Raw genomic sequence first — 18,941 nt, 5'->3', positions numbered from 1 at the left:
TTGTAGTCAATAAGAATTGGGGTTCCATTACAAGTTTGGTATAAATACTGCTTTTCAAAAGATTAACAACATATTTAGCATCAAGTTCAATGTGTAATAAGTTGGTAACCCCAATAACAAGCCATCTTTTAATATCCAAAACTTTAGCCAACACATTGGTAGTGTTCACCCTATAGGTTTTGAAAATTTCATCGCCCAATTTCCTCCCACATTGTCTCAAATTACCATCCAACTCTGGTAGGACTTGGATTTCCAAAATGATCCATTGGTGTTAAGTTTGAACCATCCTTCCAATTGTCCCTTGAATTACCCTCGACAAGAAGTTTTCCATATATACACCTTGGGTAATTCAAGGGGCAGTTAAATTCCCCCCAATCTAATGGTCTCAAGAGAATGAATGCACGTATGGCTGCTCGAATCCAAGCTGTCAGAGTTTTACTACTTGTCCTAAAGTTTGCCTGACCAATTCGCCACACCCCTTGGAATTTGTGGAGTGGATTTGGATTCAATGCTATTGCACCATGAAAATGTATAGAAAAAAAGTTGAGAAGTAAAAAGTAAAAAATTAAAATTTTTATTAATCTAAGAACTGATATTAAAAAAGTGAATATTTTATTTTCTTAAAAAAAAAAAGAGTAAATATTTTAATTTTTAATTTCAATATTAAAAAAATTATTAGACCGTCGGCATTGTAATTATTGAGGAATAAAATCATTACTTCATAGGCATTAAAGTTGAATGATTTCTCCCTTTTTTGCTTTTGTACCAGCGAGACGAGAGGTCTGGACTCAAGGCTCAAATGTACCTATCCAAAAGGTTGGTAAGATGAATAAATTTAATTTATCATTATTTTGACATTATTAATAATCATTATCTGAACTTAAACGGAACCACTGAACTAGATTTATTAACAAAGAAAGATACAAGGCATTAGCAACCAAAGAAAAGTATTTTGGGTGGGCCAGAAGCCAGATCAGTAGATCGCGTCAACTAAATTGTATCCATTGTTGCATGTAAAAAGCTTTGCGCAACATCGTGTCCCCACTCCCCACCCCAAAAAATATAAAAAAAAAAAAAAAAGTATAATAAAAATGTAAATGTCAATTTGGACGCTACACGTGTCAAGACTCCACACAACCTCCCCAACTGACAAGGAAGAATATTACTCCTATTAAAAAATTAATAAGTCTAAATATAGGAAATTTTCATATTCAAAACTGTGTATGAGACTTTTATCTCATATGGCTTCTAAATTAGTATAAGAAGGAAAGAATAACTCGTCTTCTTTACTTCATCTTTTTTTATATATACATTTTTTTTTCAATTATAGAAGTAATAGATTGTGATATCTGCGTCAATGGAAATGATGTTTAGAGTCCTAATCAATTTCACAATTATCTGTCAATTCTTTTTATATAGGATTATATCAAACCTTATTCAATATGAAAAACAATTATTACATCATAGAGAATAGCTTATTTTAGAAAATAAGAATTATTTCCAATCCAAACCAAAAAAAAAAAAAAAAAAAAATTCATCAATAACTAAAGCATTTTTAGCTAATAAATTAGTTGAGCAATTGTATTGTTTATCTACACGGGAGATACGAACTTGACAAAATCCATCCATAAAAGACAACATATTATAAACAATTAGAGCAAGCGACGCGTAAGAGGGGTAAAATGACTGGGAAATAATGAGAGAGTCGCATTCAATAATAAATCATGAATACACTCGTATAAAAATCAAAACAGACCCATATAAAAATCAATTTAGGAAACTCAACCGCAGAGAAGTCCAAACATTTAGGCAAAAGCAAAGTCATTACTGACTACACCCAAAATATTTTATTAAACAACCAGAGAGACAACATTACATAAGACCATTCTTTGTTCTCTTTCTCTGCCTCACTATCCTCTGTGTCTGCCATACATTTCCTCGAACTGAAAATTCCCAACTTAATAGGAAGATAAGCCCATAAGCTCTATCACTAGGCTCCTGAGCATAGTAGCTATGGTGGCACTGAAAGCAGGAACAAGGCCACCATGGGTGGGGCTAGGAGCTGCAGTTTGGGTTGAAATTGCATCAGGCAATGCATACACTTTCCCACTTTACTCTCATTCCTTGAAATCAGTTCTGGGTTTTAACCAGCACCAGCTTACCATGATCGGTGTGGCCAACGATATTGGTGAAAACGTTGGCCTCCTTCCAGGCGTAGTTTGTGACAGGTTTCCTCCTTGGTTTGTTCTCATCGTTGGTTCTGTCTTTTGTTTCTTTGGTTATGGGTTCTCTTTCTCGCTGTCAGCCGTACTGTTCTTTCTCTTCCTTATTGGTTGGTAAGTAATTCGTCTTTTATTTATTTGGCATACCCTTTTGTTAATTTTGGTTGCTGGATGATTTTAATTAATGGGTTTTTTGTGGGTTCTCTTGGATACTTTTTTTAATGATTGATTGGATTTGGAGTTCAAAAATGTTATCTGAGTATGTGTTGTGTGGATGGGATTAATGCTTTTTCCTTATTTAGGGTAATAGATTTTATTGATGTCAATTGATTTTAATCGCTTCAACATATGTACATGGTTTCATTCTAATCTTGTTTCCTAATGGAATGATAGGTATAATTATAAAATGCTAAAGTTTCCTAAGGTAGTGGTGAATGAATCCTATATAATTAATATATGAGATAGGAGTAGGGCTCATCTGAAACCTGTATTATCTGAGGTTGTCTTCTTTCTTCATCTCTAGTTCTCAAACTTATGATCCTTTGATTCATGACTCAGAAATGGGGATAATTTGTGTATGTGTGTGTGTGTGTGAAAGGAGATTGCAAACCGAGGTGTCATATTTCTGGCTCAAAGGGGCATCCTCTATTAGTTACCCTTCAAATGAGTGAATCAACCAGAAGTTACTACTGGTGGGAATAGGATTACTCTTCTGTAACTACAATAAACTTCCATTTGTTGAAAATTTTACATAGTGAGTCATAAGTCTAACTGTTTATCTGGCATGGAGAAATATTATTCCTTTGGGTTGCAATTGGAATTGAGGATAATTGCTTGAATATGGATCTGAACAACACACCATGAGTCTGAGCTTATACGATTCTGCTCAAAAGCACTTGTGATGTTATGGATTTGAATAATATCATACTCATACAACCGTTCATTTCAAATGAACATATTAATAAAGCTTAAACCCATCCATGAATTTTATCAATAGAATCTTTTTTCCCTTTCAAACTTTATTGAAGTTATTTGAACCAAAAATTGAAATCCAAATTATTTCTTCAAAGACTGCCATCCACTTGAACTGTAAAGAAATTCAAGTTTCTCAGTCGTATGTGAGCATATAGGTAGCTTCATTTGGCACATCAATTTTGTGGAGATTTATTTTGGGAATTGTGGTTGTTGGTGCATTTAGTTAGCTCAAATAAGATACTTTTGGCCAAAAGATCAAAATGTAATCCTCTTCCTTTTATGATATCACAGTTATGGCTTGCTCTTTGTGTTGCTGCTAATAGTAATGCTTGGTTTAGCACTGCTGTTATTGTGACCAACATGAGAAACTTCCCTCTCAGTCGAGGAACTGTTGCAGGTATTCTCAAAGGTTATGTGGGGCTCAGTGCTGCGGTTTTTACAGAAATTTACAGTGTGCTGCTTCATAGTTCCTCTTCTAACCTTTTGTTGTTCCTCGCAATTGGGATTCCTGTTCTGTGTTTCATTATGATGTACTTTGTTAGGCCATGTGCTCCAGCTTCTGGTGATGACTCTGAGGAGCATCGCCATTTTCTTTTCATCCAAGCTTCAAGTATTGTGCTTGGCTTATATCTTCTGACGACCACGATAATGGCTGATACATATTCTTTAAGTCCTCTAATTTCCTATGCTTTTGTTTTTATAATGATTCTACTTCTCATGGCTCCACTTGCAATTCCTGTAAAAATGACGCTGAACCCCATGAGAACAAGGAAATCAGGGACACTCGACCAATCAATTGGGTCTTCAGACAGTCTGGTTCAAGTAGAAGGCAATTCAGACAAAACTGAACCACTGCTGACACCATCTTCATCAGCAAAAAACCTAGGAAGTTTTCATGAAAGTGAGGATGTGTCTGATGTGGCTATGCTTCTTGCTGAGGGTGAGGGGGCAGTGAAGAAGAAGAGGAGGCCCAAAAGGGGGGAAGATTTTAAATTTAGTGAAGCTGTAATCAAGGCAGACTTCTGGCTTCTGTTCTTGGTTTATTTTGTTGGGGTTGGTTCTGGGGTGACTGTTCTTAATAATCTAGCACAGATAGGGATTGCACAAGGTGTGCGTGAGACCAAAATCTTGGTGTCTCTCTTCAGCTTTTGCAATTTTGTGGGCCGTCTTGGTGGTGGAGTTGTCTCTGAACATTTTGTCAGGTCAGTACCATCTATTCTCATGGTTAGTCACAGAGATTATTGACTGAAGCAGGGTGCTTACTATTAGGTTTGCTTACCGTACATGTCTATGATCTAAATCAATTATTAAGCTGAAGAGTTCTATATTAAATTCAACAAAAATTGTGGATCATTAGGCACATTAATGATTTTACAATGCATGGAATCTTCTCAAGAAAATTACTTTTTTATGGATGTTACATATATCTCCTCCTATCAAATTTATAGATTGGTCATTGAATATCAGCAATAAAGTTATATTTACACTTTCAGTTAAACCTTGCTAACTCCTTGCAAGAAAATATTGCTTGTGCTTTCATAAACCTTGCATAGTCGACTCAGCTAATTGTCTCCAAGAATTTGCTGTTACAGGAAATTAGCATCAGCATGTTGTTGTAAATTCTGCAAAGTACTCTCTACATCCCTGTTATTCCAATTGGTTGTCATTGTAATTTAGTGCAGCGCTCTATTCATTGCAGGTCAAGGACACTTCCTCGGACGGTTTGGATGACATTTACTCAAATAATCATGATTATCACATACCTTATGTTTGCTTCTGCAATGGATGGCACTCTTTATATTGCAACTGCACTTCTTGGGATCTGCTTTGGCGTTCAATTTTCTGTCATGCTCCCAACTGTCTCTGAGCTATTTGGCTTGAGGCATTTCGGTTTACTAAGCAATTTCATGGCACTAGGGAATCCTATTGGTGCTTTCCTTTTTTCAGGTCTGCTAGCAGGGTATATATATGATAACGAGGCAGCTAAACAGCATGGACTTAATCGGATTGGTTCAAGTCTCACCTGCTTGGGTCCAAATTGTTTTAGACTCACCTTCCTGGTTTTGGCTGCTGTCTGTGGTGTGGGCACTATCTTAAGCATTGTTTTGACTAAAAGGATAAAGCCCGTTTACCAAACGCTTTATTCAGGGGTTCCTTCCGGCTGCCACAAAGCACAAGTCATTGAGGTTAATGGGGTTGAGCATCTATCCATTTGGTAGCCATTGTTACCGAAGCACATCTTTGGATGCTACCGTAGCTATCGTAAGTTCGGGCTTATTGAACACTCATCAATGCAGTGCATGTTTGAGCGCCAGTCAGCAGTCCAACTCACATATCGGCTCTAATTGTGTATTTGAAGCATATACTTGTTATAGTATAAAATGCAATTTTTCATTACTATATATCAATAAATAACTCTGCACGTGTTTGAACTTAGTGTCATATATTTCTCTCACAGCCAATTCCAAATCTGGAAAAAAGAGGAGGGTTGTGATAGATTAATAACGTGTAAAATATAATCACTTTATTATGAATGGATCTGCTATAGATAATTGTTGGGGTGTCTCTTAATACATATAGCCAGCCCTAACTAATCTATTGAGGGGATCTATATAACTGATCTTAAACATTTGGGTTTGAGACTTTATTTTTGTTGTATATTTCAATGAAATGTTGTTTTGAGTGCATGAGATGGTTGAAACTTAATTTCTTAATGCATCCCAGCATGGTAATTGAGCTAGTTATGTAATCTGGCTGTTATAGAGCTGTTGATGGTTTGATACATGGAATGAAAACAAGGGAACATAAAATAAACTAGAGAGGAGATTTTCCTTGCCTTAAAATTTGAGAACTTTAGCTTATATCATAGGCAAGTGAACATGAAATTCCAACTAAATTAGTAATTTAATGTTAACCCAACGATTGGTATATTAAGCCTAAAAATCTTGGGGAGATTTCAACTGAGATTAAAATATAACATATAGAAATGAAACTTAATCCAAAATTTTAAATGTATACTCAACGTCCATCTCTTTGGTGGGTTCAACTTCAGACCTGGGAGCTGGAAGTGTTGAATGCATCAAAAGTTGTTGTTATGAACTTATGAGAGTCCTCATAGGTTGATCAATGATCATTCATGTATCTACCTTTGTTCACCCGAAGTGTGGTCCTTCCACTGGTACATTGCCAACTGTGTGGACTAAGTGGAAGAAAATCAATGCATTGTTATGTAGCTTACCCCTTGTGACAACAATATATAAAATTTTGACTTATTTATTTATTTATTTTGTTTTATGTTAAATTTAAAACATTAATGTACGTATTATCCTTAATATCTTTCATGTAGAATACGAAGCTTCTACTTGTTTAAAATTTTAAATGAGGGAAGCTGCTCTTAATTGGCTAGTTGGAACTTGGAAGTAGAAATGGGCTATGGCAATCACCAGTAACTTTCTAGTTATTTGCTTGTGTTTCGCAAGATTTTTTTCAACTTATTATAATATATAAATATTATAAGTACACATTTTATTAAAAAACACTATTTATTTGAGAGAATGTGTTATTATATATTATATACGAAAGTTTTTTGTTATTATTTTATGTGTTCCTCTATTGATTTGTGTTTGAATTTGAATAGAATGTTTATATATATGTGTGTGTTTTTCTTTTGGTGGGGGGGGGGGGGGGGGGTTGGTTGTAAACGCTTAAATAAATTGTGACGAATATGTTAAAATAAATAAATAAATATTTTTGTAACTGATAAGCTTATCTACCGAGAACATCAACAATAATAGTACTCTATCAACATCAAGATAAATGCAGTGAAAAGTTTTGGACCTCTCTTTTTATCACTAATTAAAGAGGAAGTTTACAAATAGAACTCCATCAACATCAAGAGAATGGAAACTTGCGGATTGCATGTCTCTCTTTATCTTGACTTCAGAAATTTGTTGAATTTCTTGGTGACTTTCTATCCATGAAGAACATGAACAATAATGTTAAAATAACTATTTTATATCTTTTTTTATATATATCAAGGAAAATAGAAAATAACTTTAAAAAGGAAAAGAAATTTGATAGAACGTGGAAAGAATGAAAGTTAACAAAATCATATATACCTTTGTCAACATTCTTTTGTTGCAATTGGAATTCATAGTGTTATATGTTAATATATAATGCGATTATAGTTTATTAATAAAATTTAAAGTTTTTATTTTTTTGATTGTTGGAGGAGATGAGTAGGCACAAGTTACAAAAAAAAAAAAATGTATGCAACGTTTATGGGGACTTCAAATATAAGTGATTTTTTTATTAAAAAAATTATTCTATTTTTTAATTATATTGTTTATTCTCAAATTATAAAATGTGCATATTATATATATATATATATATATGCAAGATTGTTAAAATCAGGATCCTAAGTAGGATTGTGGGAGGTAGGTAGATTGTGAATCGTAAAATCATCCTACCTATTTTCAAATTTTAAACAAAAAACACAATGATAGTGACTTTATATATTGAGTAATCACGTAAAATATGAATTCATCCATTAAAAAACAAAGATTTGCATCATATAATGTAATTGCATTCCCTACATCGTTATGTCTATACTAATGAAACAAATATATTTAAGTTTTGACACAATATATCTAAAAAGTTTAGTGCATGTTTAATTAGCAACTAAGTACCAAGATATTATCGACACATATTGAAAACATTTTCCAGTTTCAAAGTTCCAAATCCAAAATAAGTTAGGCTATTTAGCAAATGAAAATTAGCTTATTACAATATGAAATCTAAAATAGAATTCTCACTCTAAGGTAAACTAGCTAATTATAAATATGAAATCCAAAAGGCAACGTCATTGAGAGTGCTGAGAGGTGATGGGTTTTGGGGTTCTTGAGAGTAGGCATGACTTTGGGATTGATGTTTCTAAATATTTAGGTTTCTTTTTTTTGTTTGAACTTTAAACTTAAGTGCTATGGGTTTTTTTTTGAAAATTTTCTTTTGACAAAGATGTAAATTTGGGACATCAATTTGTTATTGGGCTACTAATAACCAGTTGGGCTTGTGGGTTTAGTTGGATTATCTTAGCCCAAACCAATCCCATCAAAAAAGAAATAAAATAAATAAGCTCAAACCAAAAATGCATGTTTTGGTAGGATCAGTAGGATCCCATACGATCCTACAATCTTATATGATCTTACACGATCCTACATACGATCCTACCATTTTTACTATCCTACTATGATTCTAAACGTTTTGGCGAGGTGAGATCGTAAAATCATGCGATCTTACGATCTAGATCGCAATTTTGACAACCATATATATAGGGGACTAGGTTAAGTTACACATAGTGTAACTCTATGCAATGTTACACCACCCAATTACTTGTTATAGAATTTATATTTTGGAAATCCTACCTTTGAATTACATGTTTTATATGTTTTTAGTATTCATGTCAATTGGATGTTATTTATCATTCGATTGATAAACTTATCTTTTATACATTATTTTAAACTCCAAAAATTTGAATTTAAATAATTGGTTGATGACATTGATATCGATCTTTGATTACCTTGAAATTTTGCAAGTATGAAAAATATACAATAATAATGTAATCTAAATGTGGATTTATCAAAATTCATCTAATTGAAAAATATTGAGTAATATAACATTGTTTAAAGTTATACTGGGTGTAATTTGAACCCAACTTATAAGAATATTAAATACAAAATATTTATAATGTACCATTAATTTAGAATTAAATTTATTGCCATATGTTTTGACACATGTTAAATATAATGTGTTAGAGCATTCTCATCAAGTGTGTCAAATGCCAAATATTTGGCATTCGACACACCAAACACCAAAATATGAGCTTTATGAGGTGTTTTAAATGCCAAAAATTTTGGCACACCACTACAGTATCACCTTAAATATGAGACGGTACAGACAACAATAGCAAAATTTTATATTATTATTTTATTTACTTTTTCTCTCTCCTCATCATAGATATCTCTCTCTCTCTCTCTGTCTTCTCATCTTTGTCTTCTCTCTCATCTACGTCTTCTCTATTCCTCTTCCATAGCACGCTAATCACCAAAGGCCACCACTCGACGCCGCCGATCATTTGTCTTCTCTATTTCGCTTTGGGTTTTTTTTTTTTTTTTTTTTTTTTTTTTTTTTTTTTCGTTCACTTTTTTTGGTTTTGGTTTGATGGGTGGGTTGGCAATGGGTGGGTTCGGATGGGTAGATTATTGTCCACCACGCAGCACCGTCCACCTCACACTTTCAAATCAATGATCTCTGATGCCAATCTTTGTGTTTTTTTGTTGTTTTTGTTTTTCTGTGGTGGTGGTTTTGGTGTTTTGTTGTGGTGGTTCTAGTGTGAGACAATGGTGGGGTGAGATGTGGGGTGTTGATGGGTGGGTGGGTTAGCGCGGCAGTGGTGTGAGTGTGGGATGCGGTCGGGTTGTGTTTTTGTTGTTTTTGTTGTTTTTTGTTACAGTCGTTTTGGTGTTTTGCTGTGGGGATCTAGTGTGAGATGGTGGTGGGTGGGATGTGGGTGGGGCATTGTTGGTTGCTGACAGTGGGGTGGGCTGTGAGTTGTGGTGGGGGTGGTTGGTTTTTTTATTTTGTATTTTTATATATTGTTGGTTTTTTTAATGTTATTTTAATATTGGAATATATTATTTTAATGAATAGACTTGAAGAATAGAAGATGTGATAAATGAGGAATTGTAAAATGATGTGATAAAAATAATAAAGTAGGCTTTTGATGTGTCAAAATGACATTTTTTATAAGAGGGCTGTTGAGAATGCTCTTAGAGCATTAGCACTGGGAAATTCCAATTCTACTCTATTTTACCATCTCAAAAAGCCACTTTATTATTATACTATATCATTTTACCATACCTCCAGCATCCTAAACTTTTATTTTCCTATTTTACAGATTAAAATAATATATCCCCCAATTACCATCATTTATTCTTTCTTTCTCGTTCTTTCTATTCAACAACCACAAATTTTACAGAAAACACCATCACCAAATGCCCACCACTGCTGCACTACACACACTTGACACCACCACCACCAACAACCCATAATCTACCATCACACCAAAAAAAAAAAAAAAAAAAAAAAAAAGCCAGACCATCAAACACCAAACGCTGATCACCCAAAAAAAAAAAAAAAAACCACATGTAGAAATCCACAGCCCAACGCGATCACCCAAACACCGATCACCCACACCTATCTGAAACCGACGCAACCCCTGGCAAACCCATAGCCCAACACCTATCTCCACACCACACCCAAACCACACAACCCATGGCAAACCCACAGCCTAACATCGATCTCCACACTACACCCAAACACCAATTTCTGTACCAAAACCCAAACGCCAATCTCCATTCCATTCCACCACACTGGTCTAGAGTTTTGGTGGCTATGAAGTTTTGAGTCTGAAGAGAGGGAGTGAGTGAGGATTGAAAGGAGAGAGAATCAAAGATTGGGAGTCGGATAAAGAGAGAGAGAGAGAGAGACACAATAAAATATTAGTTTTTTGTTTTAGAATTGTGCTACAATGCAATTCTAAAGGTAGAATTGCACTGTAGCAGTATTGCAAAAAAATTTGCAATATCTGAGTTTACAATTCTTTGATATAAAGCACTTTAGGGTTACAAATGCCAAATTCTCCTTATATTTGACATTTGCATTCCCCAATGCTAATGTTTTTATGGACAAATTGTTACTTGCTATGCGTGCTATTTGTCTGTATCATTATAAATAAATAATAAATTGGGCCACATGGCCCACATTCACTAGGTGAGTAGGTGAGGGATCTATTACGCATTTATTCACGTAGCTTGTCACTGTACAAAAATATTTATGCTCATAACAGAAAAAGTCCATGGAGATGGAGTGCTTGTATTTTAGACCTGTACTACCATATTGCCAAGTACTGAAAAATGGTTTAATTACTTAAGTACTATCTATTCAATTTCAGAGACTGGCTTCATATCCCATTTTCTAGACAAGAAGTTATGTACTCCACCTAAGAAATTAAATCATGCTCCATTTTTTTATTTATATGCTTAAGAAGCATCGACTATGGAAGCTGAGACAAACGACACAAAACAAAATGATAATTCTCAAAAAATTAGGTCAAGATATAGTGACCGTTTGGATAGTAATTATTTAGGAGCTGTTTGGATTTGCTATTTTCATAATTCATAACTCAAAATAGTGGGACCCATAACTGAGAAATCCATTTGGATTTTGTTTCCAATTTTTGTTTTCATCACTCAATTATCTGATTTTTGAGTGATGACTTATGGAAACTGAAAACACCTCAATTTCATAACTATATTTTCAATGACATTTTTGTAATAAACCTACTTTTTAGCCGCAATGTTGGATTTTTTTGGTTATTATTATTATTATTATTATTATTTATTTTTTTTTTAAACAAAGCCCAGCCGCAGTGTTGGACTTTTTTTTTTTTTTTTTTTTGGGAAAAAGTAAGGCAAAACTGGGTGATGAGTGCCAAACGGGTGAGATTGGGAAAGTGAGGGTATTTTAAGTGATGCGTAATGAGTGATGAGTAACGAAATTTGAGTGAGGAGTGATGAGTGAAGGAAAAAAAAATCCAAAACAAGGCCTTAGCGCTTGCATCTGTGTTTTTTTTTTTTTTTTTGAAGCGCGTTTCTGTGTGGCTGTGGAGGCTTTTTCAGTGGATTTTATACTCTGTTCACGGGACCCATAAAAAATTTTTTTGAACAAAACTTTCATTAAAAATGAGTCCCAAGGCACTATTATGTGTGTGAACGCGTATTTTTTCCTTCTATTATAATGAGAATGCGTACACAAAAGTATCCGAGACATATATGTGCACACCAACTACTATTGTTATCAATCATTATGGTATGTTATACTAGACACTCCTAATGAGTACCGCATTTTCAGAATTGTAACCCGCCCATGGCATATAAGCTACTAATACGTTACAAAAGGAAGATGTACCTTGAATGTTGTTAAATTACCAAGATTTTCTTTTTTATTTATTTATTTATTTTTATATATAAATATCAAATTTAGGATGAACCCCTATAGAGTGTCAGCTAGTGATGGTGAGAATAGGACCACGGATTTTACTATTGGAAAATGGAAATACAAATTAGTGGAAACCACATAAGTAATAATTAATACAATTCATCTGGGGCTGGCTCTTATAATACCATATTAGAGAACATAAAGCATTACTCTCTTTTTTCTTTTTTCTTTTTTTTTTTTTTTTTTAATTTTTAGATCACACTACTTTGATAGCATGTAGAAAGAGAGAAAAATTGAATTGATGGATATGGGAAAATATGAAGAGGAAAAAATGAAGACGGGGGAGAGAGCACAAAGGGAAGCCCTTGATGGCTACTTTTTTACCATTAAACTTTATGAATTACAATGTATTTATTAAAGAGTATTTATTGAACTATGGGTATTAAACTTTTAAACTATGTTTAATGCACATAGTTTAATAGTAAAGACTCTTTACTATTAAACTATGTGTATTACAACAAACACATTCAAGTGTCTTTATACTAGGCTAAATAGTAAACTAACGGTGCATTAATCTAGGGTTACAATACTTGTACTATAGCTAGGATTATAAATTATGAATACTTTGCTTGCACTCTCAAACATAATGTCATAATTTACTTTGTTGACATTTCAAATAGGATTAGATATAATTGATGACAGAGCTAGAAATTTTTTTCTTCCGAGTGAGCCACGAGTACAAACAGGTTTTGACCCAAATCTCAACTTCCTCAAAATTCTCATGCATACTTTCTCTACTTTAATCTACAATCTAAACCAATGCAATTTGTTTATTTTGATGAAGAATTAGTAATTGTTGTCAAACGTAACCAACAATGTTGAGCCACCCAAAACATTGTTTTTTTCCCCCCTGTGACCCACCCCTAAGATACATGTGTGATTCTAAGCTCTATCCTTTGGCCCATTGATAAGAACAGACAATGTAGACGGATACTTTGAAATTGCAAAGAAGTACGAGTAAAAGCGGTTCACAGAGTTCTCTCTCTCTCTCTCTCTCTCTCTCTCTCTCTCTCTCTCTCTCTCTCTCTCTCTCCTGACTATGGTAGTTTTCTTTTTGTAAGAGGAATTGATTCTGATATATAAATTTTCCGAATAGAGTTGTGAATTTATATCCTCTGTTTTCATTTTCATGTTAATATTGATTAGTACTCCCTATATTGTTTGATGAAACCCATAAGTTGTTTGATAAAATGTTTCATATGAATATTTGAATTAGCAATTGTGATGTTATAGCTTTTGCGAAGTAAAATGCTTATACATCATTTTTGTATGGTTAAACCTTTTTTTTTTTATCATATTGATAGGTGCCTTTTTTAGATCTCACTAAACATGATTCATTAACCTTATCGTAACCACAAAGAATGCATGGGGAGAGAAAAAAAAATTTGGGATACAATTGCCACCATCCAAATTCTACAAGTGCCACCATCCAACTCCTCAATTTTATCACGTTACTTTTTTTTTTTTTTGAACATGTATCTCAAGTTCCTAAAGTTATCATCCAAATTAAAAACTCCTCAATTTTAACTACAACTTTAAGCCAATATCAAACACACAATTAAGTTAGTGCATTTTGAACCGAATCCGAGATTTAACCAAATATTTATAGCTTATGCTAAAGCGTGCCGTTGGGATTAAGGCCATTAAAGCTTTTATTGGACTTGGATCGAGTATGAGATTAAGTGAAGTTAATCCCTCCACATGTTCTTTTATTTTTATAGTTAGCTGATGGGCCAAACAAAAAGCTATTGGGTTTATAGTGTACCACTCGAATTAAATGAACGTGACTTTATGGAACCATTATAATAAGGTATGGTAATGAAAACAACAATGGTAGAGAGATAATAAATTTAACCTTTTTTTTCACAATATGTTTTTTTACAATTTGTTGATTTACTAGATAGATTGTGATTACAATAACATCACTTTTATATGAGAACACCACTAATATTTTTTTTTTTTTCATTATATTTCATCTTAATATTTGTGAAAAAAAAATGTGAAATTTGTTATATCATCAAACTTATTTGTAATGCAAAACCAATCAACTGCCTCTTCCTAAATTTTCCCATTGTCAAATCATGTGATAACCGCTGTTTTAAAATAATAAATAATAATATCTTTAATAATGTAGCATAACTATCCAACAAGTCCCAAACACATGGGTCAAACTTAAGGAACAAATATAACCAGGGCTTTCTTTCTCTATCAACGCATGAGAGTCACAATCTGGAGTAATGATACAATTTACAAACTACAAATTCAAGATGGGATAAACCAATAACAATGCTCAAACCAACTGTCTTCTTCTATACTAAAAAAGCCAATATATATTAGTGCACTCCGAACATATAGTATAAAGGGTAAACAAACCTCAAAAGCCATACAAATTTTGTCCATAAGGTGAAGAACCATTGGGAACCATCTCTCACAATTTCAAGAGGAAGAAATAGGGAGAGAGAATAGAAGAGAAAGTAGCCAGAAACATACCCAAGAAAAAGCACAAAAACTCAAGTGGGTTTCATATCATGAAACATTGTAGCCCATAGTGAATGATCATCATACTCAACATCCAACTTTTCCTGGTTATATTGAATGTTAGCCATTGGACTTGCAACTCTTCCATCCAATGGTCCAGATGACTTTGGACTCCTACTTGTGACCACATACCTGTCTTGTACTCTTCCATCCAAAGGCCCAGATAGCTTTGGGTTCTTAGTTGTTGTGACTGTCAACCTCTCAGGCACCCATCCATCAATGGGTCCTGGTAATTTTGAGCTCCTAGCTGTGAACATCATTTTCTCTTGCACCCTTCTATCCGTAGGCCCAGACAATCTTGGGCTCTTTGAATTGTACATCAATTTCTCTTGCACCTTTCCATCAAGAGGCCCAGATAATTTCAAGCTTCTGGTATTAGCCATCATCCTCTCTTGCACCCTATCCAGAGGTCCTGATAGAGTTATGCTCCTCTTTTTTAGCACTGGCCTCTCTTCCTTGATCTCTACACTCTTTTGCCTCCTCAAGAATCCACCTTTCCAATATTGCTCTGGATAATGTACCAGCTCATGAGGAGTGGCTTTGAAATCAACATCCTCACGAAAAACCAACTTGTTAATGCACTTGTTCAAGCACCTCTTGGTCTTATTGATTGCCAAGAAGAGCCCAGAAAATGTACCTGGCCACCACTGTTTTCCTTCCTAGCAAGCTTGAGAATCTCTAGCCTGTGTTTAGCCACAGAAATGCCCATGCTCTGAAGAAACTCATGGTTGAAGTAGCTTATATCCTCATATTGGAGCTCATTGCGAGCAAAAGCAAGGCCATACTCGTATATGAGTGAGGGCTCAAGGCTACTCTTGGATAACCAAGAGAACCAGTCCATGGCTAAATGCTTTGCCATGTGATCCTCAATTCCTCTCATGTGAGGTGGTGATAAAGTAGATAAGGAGTTTAAGAGAGCAACAAGTAAATGTGGTGGTTAAATTTGGACAATTTTTTTTCGTCTCTCTCTTTTATTAAATTTGGACGGTAGTTAGAACAAGAGAGTGACAAGCAAAAATGTGGAAGTAGAGCACGAGAACTTACCGACTTTAAGAGTTTAAGGTCCATAAAATAGGTGCAATGTATTGTTATTACCTAACAATTACTATCACTTATGTCGTTTCTGGAAATGAGCAGTAGAGATGCTTCTATAGCAACCCTTTAATAGGACACGTATTAATTAAAAAGCTTAGAACCATGAATTTGGTATGCAGGATTAAATTACAGTTGGCGTAACGTAGAACCGAAAAAGCAACTGAATGCCCGACAGTGATTTAATGTTTTATTAAATAATATTTTTATACATTTTTAAAATAATAAAGTCAAACTATACACATATATGATATATATATAAAATAATAATAATAAATAAATAAAAGCAAATACACAATATATTTTTGTGTGTGTAAGTAAATGAATCATTAACATGTGTATTTTATTTTTTTAAATGTGCATTACAACTCATAATTAAGTTTTTATTTTTTATTTTTTGATAAGATAATTAAGTTTTTATTAATCTTTAACTTATGCCCTTTGGGGCACTCGTTATCTTGAAATATGCTAACATGAATGGTTGAAAGAGAAAAATATAATCCAGTGATAGAATTGTCACATAAAATTCAACAAAAAGTTAATTGAGCTGTGGAGGTGTGCTTAAGGTGGTATTGGTAATATATGAAAGTATGTTCCAAAATTCTTGTAGTTTAGTGATTGTAAAATTTTGTGTTCAAATTTTCTCTTCCTTCGGCCACAATGGGTGGAGTGTGAAAGTAATTACACTAGTAAAAAGACTATCAATCTAGAAATTGAGTGTCTAAAAAAAGTGATACCTAAAAGCTCTATTGACATCAAATAGAGCTGTTATTGCATAGTCCTGACTATGCTCTCTCTCTCTCAAAGAATGGTAAATCTCACTCATCATAGAGCCCACCTCTTTACAAGAGAGAAGAAGTATAGTTCGAGACTATACAATAATTTCCCATCAAAAATGGGGGCAAAGATTGTAGCTGGGGCTAGTGCCTAGTGGTGCTACCTCTACGATAATTGTGGTTGGTGTACCTGCTCTGATAGGCACTTTACTTCCTAAAATCACTGTGGACTATGGTGGCCGTACCCGAATGTTAACCAGGCCCACGCCACTGAAATTTCAAGGCAAAGTCAGGCTGGGCTCAAATTCTATTTAAGGTCGGTTGTGAGAGCCTCATAAATAGTAAATACAGAAACATAAATTAATACTCTCTATCAGTAATAATCAATAAAATGATAAAATTCATTTGTAAAGAAAATATAAATGTTGCCATCAATAAGATATGGTATCAAACCTAACGCCTTTATAAGTGGCATTGTAGCTCCAAATCTGTACTACAAAATAAATCCAAAATCAACTTTACAGTGAGAGAGTGGGCACTGGGCAGGTAATAAATCCTTTAGTCTAAGGCTTATAAGTCAAGGGGGCCAATATAAAGGGAGTGGTTAAGACTTATTGAGTTAAATAACCGACAGTAGTGGGCAAACAAATCAACTACCAAATTAGTAGCCCATGCTATTGCCCTTAGCCCCATTGGTTGGTCTTGACTTAATATCTCATAACAGAGAAAAGGAAAATAAATTTAAGAAGGGGAAAAAGGTAGCAGGACAATATGGCATCCTATGCCATATTTATTTGAGTTCGCGCTTAGATTGGATTATATTTTCTTTTTTTAAAAAAAGATTAGTTTATATTTGTTGATAGTGATCTAAAAATAGGGTTTTGTTAATAGATATTCTTAACGAAATTTTTTTTACATTATTTTAGTGAGAGAAAAAAAAACTATCAAAAAACTTTTTTTTTCTTTTCTCATAAAATAATACAGGGTAAACTACATATTTGGTTCCTAAATTTTACACTAAATGTCAATTTGGTCCTTAACCTTTTAAATGTCTCAATTTGGTCCTTAACCTTTTGGTATTGTGTCAAAATGGTTCCTGCTGTTAAGTACTGGATAGAAAATGTTAACGTGGCTAACGGTAAAATTAAAATATTGATTTTATGCCGCATAGATTTTCACATAAGCTGCCACGTGGAATTAATTTAAAAAATCAAAGTTTTTCTATCTCACTCTAACTCTCTCTTTATCTCTGATATATCCCTCTCTCTATGCTTACTACTCTGCCTCCATGACTGAAGCTTACTCAAGGCTAAGCAAATACAAAAATACCCATTCCAAGTCCAAATCTATTTTGATGGAGCTCCTTTTGTCTCATACCATGTAACTTCTTGGCTCCTTCAAAGCTCCAATGATCAAACTCCGATCCATGAAAGAAGTCGATAAAATACAATCTATTCACACTGTAGATGTGTAATTTGTATCCTTCATTCTCTTTAAATAATTTTTATAAAAAAATAAATAAATTATAAAAAAAAAACCCTCCATTTCAATTCCATCAAATGGAAAAAATGAAAGAAGGGATAGTTTTGGGAAACTTAATTTTAGAAGATAGAAATAGAATAGAAGTTAAAATACCCAGCCCTTTGCAAAAATAATTTGTTTTTGATTTTGCAAAGCTAGGCTGAAAATACCTAGACCTTTATACCAAAACAAAAAATTTTAGTCAAATTACATAGAGCACTTAGTCATACCCATACCCATACCCATTTACAAATCAACTTAGAATCAGAAACATCCAAACCCCATGAATCCATTTTGAAAAACAAACCAAAATCCAAATCAAATCATACCATCTATATGGCTTGCAAAAATGAACAATACCCACAAATGCAAAGGGATTCATCCACTCGAAACATGCCCATCTAAAATCACCAGACCTATCTCCTTTAGATTCCACTTATGCACAGTTTAAAGACAGATAAAGGCTTAGAGCTTCGATCTTGGTGGATTGATGAGAGAGAGCGAGAGGTTACAAAAGCGGGTTTGGATTTGGCAACCACTGGTGTGATGGCAGTAGCAAGCAGCGGAGAATAGCAATGGCATTGAAGGAACTCAGAGGGTGAGCTTCAGTCATGCGATCATGGAGGCTGAGTATAAAAGAGAAAGAGTGAGTTTGAGTTGGATCAAATAGACAGATGCAATTAGAGGGAGTGAATTAGAT

General features: G+C 34.0%; 2 protein-coding genes across 2 annotated transcripts; one reads left to right on the top strand and one right to left on the bottom strand.

The window, feature by feature from the left end:
- Positions 1-1,751: 1,751 nt before the first annotated feature.
- On the top strand, positions 1,752-5,884 carry LOC111997444 (protein NUCLEAR FUSION DEFECTIVE 4). Its single transcript, XM_024029529.2, is given in 5 exon segments — positions 1,752-2,284; positions 2,287-2,336; positions 3,489-4,399; positions 4,897-5,342; positions 5,345-5,884. Coding segments are annotated over 5 exon segments (1,716 nt in total). The 5' UTR covers positions 1,752-2,013; the 3' UTR covers positions 5,383-5,884.
- Positions 5,885-14,824: 8,940 nt separating this feature from the next.
- Positions 14,825-15,711, bottom strand: LOC112035254 (uncharacterized). Its single transcript, XM_065773787.1, has 2 exons — positions 15,490-15,711; positions 14,825-15,406 (listed from the first exon to the last, which is right to left on the bottom strand). The coding sequence occupies exons 1-2, from the start codon at positions 15,709-15,711 to the stop codon at positions 14,825-14,827; spliced, it is 804 nt and encodes a 267-aa protein (XP_065629859.1).
- Positions 15,712-18,941: the final 3,230 nt, after the last annotated feature.

The sequence above is a fragment of the Quercus suber genome, unplaced genomic scaffold (assembly GCF_002906115.3).
Source record: "Quercus suber isolate HL8 unplaced genomic scaffold, Cork oak 2.0 scaffold_6, whole genome shotgun sequence".
Taxonomy (NCBI): Eukaryota; Viridiplantae; Streptophyta; class Magnoliopsida; order Fagales; family Fagaceae; genus Quercus; species Quercus suber.
The sequence above is the reverse complement of the archived record's forward strand: the minus strand, read 5'-3'. Positions and strand labels throughout refer to the sequence as shown.

What these genes read in the sequence shown, in the direction of transcription:
- LOC112035254 (XM_065773787.1), bottom strand. Translation starts at nt 15,711, where the DNA reads ATGGCAAAGCATTTAGCCATGGACTGGTTCTCTTGGTTATCCAAGAGT. An exon ending in AGGAAAACAGTGGTGGCCAG is followed by an intron (nt 15,407 to 15,489) that starts GTACATTTTCTG and finishes GTTTTTCGTGAG; the next exon opens with GATGTTGATTTCAAAGCCAC.